The 10,498-nt window shown below is 44.9% G+C and overlaps 1 protein-coding gene across 2 annotated transcripts; it reads right to left on the reverse strand.

Annotated features, from left to right (window-relative positions):
- Positions 1-5,238: 5,238 nt before the first annotated feature.
- Positions 5,239-9,799, reverse strand: LOC123180346 (CBL-interacting protein kinase 17). 2 transcript variants are annotated; one of them, XM_044592384.1, is made up of 12 exons: positions 9,435-9,798; positions 7,748-7,819; positions 7,519-7,626; positions 7,322-7,402; positions 7,160-7,213; positions 6,958-7,083; positions 6,641-6,850; positions 6,411-6,515; positions 6,103-6,219; positions 5,943-6,005; positions 5,764-5,838; positions 5,239-5,644 (listed from the first exon to the last, which is right to left on the reverse strand). In XM_044592384.1, exons 1-12 carry the CDS (start codon positions 9,702-9,704, stop codon positions 5,525-5,527), a joined length of 1,401 nt encoding a protein of 466 aa, XP_044448319.1. In that variant the 5' UTR covers positions 9,705-9,798; the 3' UTR covers positions 5,239-5,524. The 2 variants fall into 2 exon arrangements, with proteins under 2 accessions (XP_044448319.1, XP_044448318.1); XM_044592383.1 differs by having other exon boundaries at positions 7,160-7,402; positions 9,435-9,799.
- Between the last annotated feature and the right edge of the window lie 699 nt (positions 9,800-10,498).

Consider the following 10,498-nt stretch of genomic DNA (forward strand, 5'->3'; position numbering starts at 1 on the left):
GGTTCGCAAGCATCAAGTGATTCATAATCCAGTGATTCATAATCCAGTGATTCCAAAAGCCCATCAGCATGGAGTTTCTTCATGCACTTTACACCAATATGACCTAAACAGCGGTGCCACAAATAAGTTGCACTATCATTATTAAACTTATATCTTTTGGCTTCAATACTATGAACATGTGTATCACTACTATCAAGATTTAGTAAAAATAGACCACTCATCAAGGGTGCATGACCATAAAAGATATTATTCATACAAATAGAATAACCATTATTCTCTGATTTAAATGAATAACCGTCTCACATCAAACAAGATCCAGATATAATGTTAATGCTTATCGCTAGCACCAAATAACAATTATTCAGGTCTAAAACTAATCCCGAAGGAAGATGTAGAGGTAGCGTGCCGACGGCAATCACATCGACTTTGGAACCATTTCCCACGCGCATCGTCACCTCATCCTTAGCCAATCTTCGCTTAATCCGTAGCCCCTGTTTTGAGTTGCAAATATTAGCAACAGAACCAGTATCAAATACCCAGGCGCTACTGCGAGCATAAGTAACGTACACATCAATAACATGTATATCAAATATACCTTTCACTTTGCCATCCTTCTTTTCCGCCAAATACTTGGGGCAGTTCCGCTTCCAGTGACCAGTCCCTTTGCAGTAGAAGCACTCAATCTCGGGCTTAGGTCCAGACTTGGGCTTCTTCACTTGAGTAGCAACTTGCTTGCCGTTCTTCTTGAAGTTCCCCTTCTTCCCTTTACCCTTTTTCTTGAAACTAGTGGTCTTGTTGACCATCAACACTTGATTCTCCTTCTTGATTTCTACCTTAGCATCGTGAAGAGCTCGGGAATTGTCTTATCCATCCCTTGCATATTATAGTTTATCACGAAGCTTTTGTAGCTTGGTGGCAGTGATTGAAGAACTCTATCAATGACACTATCAACCGGAAGATTAACTCCCAGCTGAGTCAAGTGCTTGTGGTACCCAGATATTCTAAGTATATGCTCACTGATAGAACTATTCTCCTCCATTTTGCTGCTGTAGAACTTATTGGAGACTTCATATTTCTCAATCCGAGCATTTGCTTGAAATATTAACTTCAACTCCTGGAAAATCTTATATGCTCCATGACGTTCAAAACGTCGTTGAAGTCCCGGTTCTAAGCCGTAAAGCATGGCACACTGAACTATCGAGTAGTTATCAGCTTTGCTCTGCCAGGTGTTCATAACATCTGGAGTTGCTCCTGCAGCGGGTTTGGCACCTAGCGGTGCTTCCAGGACGTAATTCTTCTGTGCAGCAATGAGGATAATCCTCAAGTTACGGACCCAGTCCGTGTAGTTGCTACCATCATCTTTCAACTTAGCTTTCTCTAGGAACGCGTTAAAATTCAATGGAACAGTAGCACGGGCCATTTATCTACAACAACATAGACATGCAAAATACTATCAGGTACTAAGTTCATGATAAATTAAAGTTCAATTAATCATATTACTTAAGAACTCCCACTTAGATAGACATCCCTCTAATCATCTAAGTGATCACGTGATCCATATCAACTAAACCATGTCCGATCATCACGTGAGATGGAGTATTTTTCAATGGTGAACATCACTATGTTGATCATATCTACTATATGATTCACCCTCGACCTTTCGGTCTCAGTGTTCCGAGGCCATATCTGCATATGCCAGGCTCGTCAAGTTTAACCCGAGTATTCTGCGTGTGCAAAACTAGCTTGCACCCGTTGTATGTGAACGCAGAGCTTATCACACCCGATCATCACGTGGTGTCTCGGCACGACGAACTATAGCAACGGTGCATACTCAGGGAGAACACTTGTACCTTGAAATTTAGCGAGGGATCATGCTATAATGCTACCGCCATACTAAGCAAAATAAGATGCATAAAGGATAAACATCACATGCAATCAATATAAGTGATATGATATGGCCATCATCATCTTGTGCCTTTGATCTCCATCTCCAAAGCATTGTCATGATCACCATCGTCACCGGCTTGACACCTTGATCTCCATCGAAGCATCGTTGTCGTCTCGCCAACTATTGCTTCTACAACTATCGCTACCTCTTAGTGACAATGTAAAGCATTTACATGGCGATTGCATTTCATACAATAAAGCGATAACCATATGGCTCCTGCCAGTTGCCGATAACTGTTACAAAACATGATCATCTCATACAAAAATTTATATCATCATGTCTTGACCATACCACATCACAGCAAGCCCTGCAAAAACAAGTTAGACGTCCTCTACTTTGTTGTTACAAATTTTATGTGGCTGCTACGGGCTTTAGCAAGAACTGTTCTTACCTATGCATCAAAACCACAATGATTTTTCATCAAGTTTGCTGTTTTAACCTTCAACAAGGACCGGGCGTAGTCACACTCGATTCAACTAAAGTTGGAGAAACAGACACCCACTAGCCACCTGTGTGCGAAGCACGGCGGTAGAACCAGTCTCATGAACGCGGTCATGTAATGTCGGTCTGGTCCGCTTCATCCAACAATACCGCCGAATCAAAGTATGACATGCTGGTAAGCAGTATGACTATTATCGCCCACAACTCTTTGTGTTCTACTCGTGCATATAACATCTACGCATAGACCTGGCTCGGATGCCACTGTTGGGGAACGTAGTATTTCAAAACATTTCCTACAATCACGCAAGATCTATCTAGGAGAAGCATAGTAATGAGCGGGGAGAGTGTGTCCACGTATCCTCGTAGACCGAAAGTGGAAGCGTTAAGTAACGCGGTTGATGTAGTCGAACGTCTTCGCGATCCAACCGATCAAGTACCGAACGCACGGCACCCCCGCGATCTGCATACGTTCAGCTCGGTGACGTCCCTCGAACTCTAGATCCAGCTAAAGCCAAGGGAGAGTTTCCTGACACGACGGCGTGTTGACGGTGATGATGAAGTTACCGATGCAAGGTTTCGCCTAAGCACTACACAATATGACTGAGGTGGAAATTTGTGGAGGGGGGCACCGCACACGGCTAAGAAATCAACTTGTGTATCTATGGGGTGCCCCTCCCCCATATATAAAGGAGGGGAGGAGGGGGCCGGCCGTCCTCATGGGGCGCGCCCCAGGGGGGGAATCCTACTCCTACTAGGAGTAGGTTTCCCCCTTTCCTAGTCCAACTAGGAGGGGAAGGAAAGGGGAAGAGGGAGAGAAGGAAAGCCCCCCCCCCCCAATTCGGATTGGGCTTGGGGGGGCGCACGCCTCCACCTGGCCGCCTCCTCCTCTCTTCCACTAAGTCCCATGAAGGCCCATTGATCCCCCGGGGGGTTCCGGTAACCCCCCAGTACTCCGGTAAATACCCGATACACCTCGGAACCATTCAGGTGTCTGAATATAGTCATCCAATATATCAATCTTTATGTCTCGACCATTTCGAGACTCCTCGTCATGTCCGTGATCTCATCCGGGACTCTGAACTACCTTCGATACATCAAAACACATAAACTCATAATACTGATCGTCATCGAACGTTAAGCGTGCGGACCCTACGGGTTCAAGAACTATGTAGACATGACCGAGGCTCATCTCCGGTCAATAACCAATAGCGGAACCTGGAAGCTCATATTGGCTCCTACATATTTTACGAAGATCTTTATCGGTCAAACCGCATAACAACATACGTCGTTCCTTTTGCCATCGGTATGTTACTTGCCCGAGATTCGATCGTCGGTATCATCATACCTAGTTCAATCTCGTTATCGGCAAGTCTCTTTACTCGTCCCGTAATGCATCATCCCGTAACTAACTCATTAGTCACATTGCTTGCAAGGCTTATAGTGATGTGCACTGCCGAGAGGGCCCAGAGATACCTCTCCGACAATCGGAGTGACAAATCCTAATCTCGATCTATGCCAACTCAACAAACACCATCGAAGACACCTGTAGAGCATCTTTATAATCACTCAGTTACGTTGTGACATTTGATAGCACACTAAGTGTTCCTCCGGTATTCGGGAGTTGCATAATCTCATAGTCATGCGAACATGTATAAGTTATGAAGAAAGCAATAGCAACAAACTAAACGATCACCCCCTAGTCCAGGACACCATCAGCCGCAACCAGAACCACGTGACCAAGAACCCGACGATGTGTCGATGGCTTCATCTGATCCTCGAGCCCTTCGAGACCAGCGGCAGTTCCTGGGAGACAGACGGAGGGAAGACGCGCGCATCACCATAGAACGATGCCACGAAACTCGCCGCCAATCCGATAGGCGCAATGGCCCCGACGGCGACAAGCCCATGCCCGATGGGGAGGGGTACATAGTGCTAAGCTAATGGATGGGTCAAGTCAATCACAGCATTCTCGTATGATGTGATCCCGTTCATCAAATGACAACTCATGTCTATGGCTAGGAAACTTAACCATCTTTGATTAATGAGCTAGTCAAGTAGAGGCATACTAGTGACACTCTGTTTGTCTATGTATTCATACATGTACTAAGTTTTCGGTTAATACAATTCTAGCATGAATAATAAACATTTATCATGATATAAGGAAATATAAATAACAACTTTATTATTGCATGTAGGGCATATTTCCTTCAACGACTCCCCTCCTCCACTTGCCGCTCTACCGATAGAAGGGGTGGGGACCCCAAATTTACATTGCGGCATTGTACTTAGGCCTCTTAGAGTTAAAAGTTCGCACCCTGACGGTGGTGCTATGGTGGTGATGGTGGCGCCATGCAAACCAAGAAAAAGGTTTTCGTGAATCCTCGTCCACCTCGGCAGCGACGATCTCATCGGTGGACTAGAGGAGGGCGGCGGAGGCAGGGGAGGGGTCGTGTGGTCAGTACTCTTCTAGAGTTGTGGGTCTGGTCGTGTCTTCGTGTTATGTAGGTGGTCTTCGAATGTATCTTTCGGCGGAGTGGATGGCTAGATCCTCCTCTAACCGACAACATTGAGCTAGTTTCAGCATTGTCAAGGAGCTTACAAGGTTGTGTCTCCCCGTATCTGTTTGGCCAGATTTGGGGTGGTCATCCAACCATGTTAATTGCCTTCTTCTCCGGGGCGACAGTCTGTTTCCCAGATTGTCGTTGTCGACATCTTCACGCTCCGACAGGCAACTTCCCATCTGCTGCGTCAACAACGTTTCACTAGCTCTGATGGTGTTTGGAATGTCCATAGGGGTATCGAGCTTCCCTGATGGCAAGTGTAGAAGGAAGATTGTGTGTAGTTTTTCATTTATGTAAAGATATCCTTGTAAAGGTTGGTCGACTTTAATATAAGGCCTTTGGCCTTTTCACGCAAAAAATTATTACATCGCTGAACCATTTTTGAGCCGCTATCACACCCCTTCAGCTGAGGATGATGGCCTTGATAGTCAGTTTCACCACTCGACTATCTGTATGTAGTTCTGTACACTGTGAGATCCTAATCCTTACGACCATCATCATCATTTCCAATCAATAAACAGCTATGATCCTAGCGTCCTACATGTCAGTTGGGGTATCTACAGCACAGCACTCATCACAAGGCAACCAGTGGTGTCGCGGCTCTGCTGTCGAAGCTCGGGAGGTTGTCGTCGAAGAGCGAACCCATCCCAAAAATCTTGTCAATTCCCAGGTCACTCGAGATCCTATCACAGAGCTGCAAAATACATTCCAAGAAAGCAACATCATTAAGTTATTCACTCATTAAGCACCAGCACTGAAGATGTGTACAGTGAAGTTATGGCAGTTGCAAATTCAGTTAGCGCTCTTGTGTACCTGTCTGTACACTGCAGTGTCACCATGAGACTTCCTAAGCTCTACAACATGCAGAGAGGGGCCAAGCTCAAACACCTGGGACAAGAAAAAAAGAGCACCACAGCTGTTAGCAGTTGATATCCATTGGTTACCCTTCCCACGCGTTTCACCGAAGAAAGGTTCAGGTCGCCGAATTATACCTCGGCACAGACTAAGAATGGTGTGGGGTTGTTCGGTCCATTGCAATTGCCCGTTATTTTGAGCTGAAAGATAACACGGCACATCATTTTCAGTTCCTTCAAAACTTGTACTCAATCATGTGATGCTGAAAATCCTTTACAATGAGAAGCTTCTGCTCACCTTGCTATGTGCTCTCTGAACATGGAACCCCGACTGCGTCGCGGACACTTCAATCTTGTCGAACAAATCCTTCGGTGGATGTGCTGATGTGAACCTGATCTTTCTCTGGGACACTCCCTGCAACAAATTCAGTTGGATCAGATGAGTTGTTGTATAAGGCCGGTGAGGCAGCATCCAGTGATTATCTTGATCTAAGAATATGAGGTGTTTATCTTCAGAAGCTATGCATATGAGTTTTTCTTCCCAGCTTTGCAGACCAAATCACTCTAAATACAGCAAGGGAGGCACTGGAAAATGTTTGTGCATACCTCTTCCTCAAATAAACCTGAAAGATCGAGGGAAGATGACATTCCGATCAGCTGAAAAGCGTTCATCTGATGAGTACTCTTGTCGCCGGGTGCTTCACTAATTTGCTTCAGGATAGAAAAATATAAACCAAAATTCACCGATCAGCGGCTACAGATACGGAACACACGATGCCTATATTAGGACATAAATTGGTCTTCAGCATCATATAGTTTGTGTCATCTTGCCATACCTGTTTGATAGGTAGAATTGCACCAAGCCGTACATCTTCATCATCGTCATCATATGGAGCAGCAGGAATATAGTCCTTCTGAAACCATTCGTGTATTTTGATCTCTGCCATGTTAATCCTCTTCATCGGATTTGGTTCAAGAATTCGACGAAGAAGGTTTTGTGCACCAGGTGAAAGCCACTCCGGGATCTGAGTGTCACCCTTGAAAATCTACACACAAGCAGATAACAGTAGTATCATTGGAATGGCTTCAGAGAACTATCAGAAAGAACACCAAATAACACTTTTTCTTTTTCTTTTTTTTATCGAAGGTCTACCTTCTGATAAAGAACAACCATATTTCGGTCAACAAACGGAAGGTGTCCTACGAGCATTATGTAAAGAATTACTCCACAAGACCAGATATCCGACAATGATCCGTCGTAACCTCTGTTCTGCAGAACCTGGATATATTTGGCACAAGAATTAGCAAATATACAGTAAAACAGATAATTGATCTGAAGGTGGCCAGTCGTTTACCTCAGGAGCAATATAGTTGGGGCTACCACAGGTTGTATGCAGCAATCCATCATTCTGAAAAGTTGCTGATATTAAATTCAATAAAATGAAAATATCCTCGCAAAAAATATTAATAAAAATGATCAATACAAGAAAATCGTGTGATATTTTTTTCTGCCATACCCCAAGATGTTGTGGTAAAGCACTTAGACCAAAATCAGATATCTTGATGTTGCCTTTCCGATCAATAAGAACATTTTCAGGCTGTAACATGTAACAGCGGGGTAAATCAGGAGAACACAGAACAGTCGAGCCGTATTGGTTATCTCGCGAAGTATATGATGCTTCAAAAAAAAAAAAAGAACTTCAGTCGTCAGTACCTTGAGGTCTCTGTGGTAGACACCCTTTCCATGGCAATAGCTCACACCATCAATTAGCTGCTGAAAAAGCCTCCTTCCTTCTCGTTCAGATAGTTTTCTCTTTATTGCCTTTTATTTGTAGGAGGAAATCAACTTGAAGTGTTAGAACTAACAAATGTACCTGACAGAGAATTTTATAGTGCAAAGGAAGGTTTTTAGACAACTAAAAACAAAAGTTATAGGGGCTTACAATCCTGTCAAAAAGTTCGCCTCCGTTGACAAACTCAAGCACCATATAGATCTTTGTTTTGCTAGCAGCAACCTAAAACCAAGAGTTAAAACAATCACAGGATTAATAATACGACAATGATGTTACTTAAACGACCGACGTGAACGAATTCATATGCTCATGTGCACCATGAGTTAGACACTTAGACCTAAAACAATTCTATTTCAATTCTATTTCACAGAAGACAAAGATCATTGCATAGTAGTAGAAAATAAGATAAAGATAAGGACGGGGCTGCCAGCAGCTGGTCGGCATTATTGGATCCTTGACGGCGACGCGTCACATGCAATCCAAATCAAGGATAATCTTAGCATGGGGAAGTGCGTGGCATGGAGCTGAATCTGCCTCTGTGGGACCACTAGCCCATGTCTTCAGGGTTGACCAAGAAGCAAAGATTATGCAACTAGAACTAGATCCAGCCAACTGGACCAACTCCACGTGCTACACGCTAATGATCTCTACCTGTAACGCGCAATGATCTGCAGGCTTTAGCCCACCCTACTATAATATTCAAAAGAGAACCCCCACAATTATAGATAAGTGTTCCTATGAATCTTTGAAAACATATATAGATAAACATTATGATGATTCCTGCAAACTTGCAATCTCCATCTCCAAGCAGGAGTACCATTTTTAAAGGAATCTGCGGTTGATAATTGTATTGTGATGCAGACCGGTCGCATGCCCAGGTCCCCGGATGGTTAGGACGTGACAATAAGTTGTCACCCACCCGAGTTGTCACCTGCCCGAGTTTGAGCCTCCCTTGCTCTGGGGCGGACACATCACTCTCCTTAATAAGCTGTCATTTTTCGATGATTGTAGCATATGATTGGTTGTTCCAGGTCATCATGTTTAGATATGAACTCCTATGTCCTATCCTCCCGCAAAAAGGAGAATGAACTCCTGTCCGGTCAATGTTTTGTAACCCAGCTCGATGAGGTCTTTCTAAGTATTAATAATGAGTAATTAACAAACGATAATAATACGAGTAATATTTATGTCAAAAAAAAAGAGATAATAATATGAGTTCACCACCAGGAGAGAGGCAGCAGCACAGCACAGTATACATCGCACGCTGCTAAATGGATATCTGCCTCTGTCGGGTCACCAGCCCATGTCTGAGGGTGGGCCAACGAACGGAGAACATGCAGCAACTTGCCAACTGGACCAACACCACGTGGAGGTTTAGTCCTACGTGTATATAACACACTAATAAGAACTAATAATCCAAAGCAGAATCCCTCCAACAATTATGTACGAGGACATATATGGATAAGCATTACGATGATGCTCGCAATCCCCACTTCCAAGTGCCCTTTGTTTAAGGAATCTCAGGCTGATAACTGTACCACGGTTCCTCCCGGTAATCAAGATGTTTAGATATAATGAACGCCTATCCGATCAATGTTTTGTAACCCGGCTCGCCTTTTCCTCAAATTTACCAAGGATACATACATCTGATCTAGGGGAGGCAGCAGGCAGCGAAACATACATCGCACGGCACGCGGCTAATTCGTGAACGAATCCACTGGCCGATCACGGGGAAATGAAATCAACAGGAGCGGAGATCGCGATTAGTTCAGAAGAGAACAGGAGCGGCGGGGTAGCAACAGGAGCGGAGATCGCGATTAGTAGTATTACTAATTACCTCGTGGAGGCGGACGACGTTGGGGTGCGCGAGCATGGTGAGCGTGGCGATCTCCCTGCGGACCTGGTCGTCGGCGCCGCGGAGGGAGAGCACCCTGCCGCGGTCCAGGATCTTCACGGCGAAGTGCTCCCCGGTGGCGCGGTTGCGCGCCTGCTTCACCTTGCCGAAGTTGCCTTCCCCGAGCGTGCGCCCCAGCTCGTACGCGCCCAGCAGCGCCGCCCGCGCGCGGCACCCCGCCGCCGCGTCCTCCGCGTCGCCCGTCGCCCCCATCTGTCGCCTCCGCTGCTGCCTGCCCGGAGAGGGACTCGCTACTGGTGAATCGGGTCGGAGGCGTGGTTCGCGTGTAGGATGACGATGCGATTTGGAAAGTGCAAGGGGGCGTATTTATAGCTCTGAATCAATAATCCTCTCCGAGCTCGCCACTTGGTCTTTCCGTGCGTGTGTGGTTGCGGTTGTGTGTGGTGTGAGGTTTGCTCGGTGTTTGGATTACCTTAATCCTGAAGCCAGCCCAACAGAATAAATACTCTGGTCCATTTTTGTCTACTTTGCATATTAGTTTTGGTTGAAGCCAATTTTTTAAAAAATCGACCAAGTTTACAAAAAACAATATAAAAATTTACAGTAACAAATTTGTATGATGTGAAAATATATGCAATGCTGAATTCAATGATATATATATTTGGTGATATATATGTTAATATATTTTTCTACAAACTTGTTGAAAGTATATAAAGTTTGACTTTAGACAAACCTAGTATGCAGAGTAAATAAAAACGGAAGGGGTTAATATTTTTACTGTGAAGGTGACGCGAACGAGGAAAGAAGCTAAGTAAAAAATAGTGTGTTAGGGCAACTCCAACGCAGATACACATTTTGTCTGTCTTTATCCGTTTAAATCTGCATGAATAGAAATCAAGACCCAACGCGACGACGCAAACCCAGTTCATGTCCGCTTCGTGTCCATGTGGGCGCAAATTCACCCTAAATTTGGGTCAGGTTTACGTCACACGAACAACAGACAGACCCGCTGCACGTTCGCTCGGTGTCCGCCCTGACTCCGCACG

This window comes from Triticum aestivum, chromosome 1D (genome assembly GCF_018294505.1).
Source record: "Triticum aestivum cultivar Chinese Spring chromosome 1D, IWGSC CS RefSeq v2.1, whole genome shotgun sequence".
NCBI lineage: Eukaryota > Viridiplantae > Streptophyta > Magnoliopsida > Poales > Poaceae > Triticum > Triticum aestivum.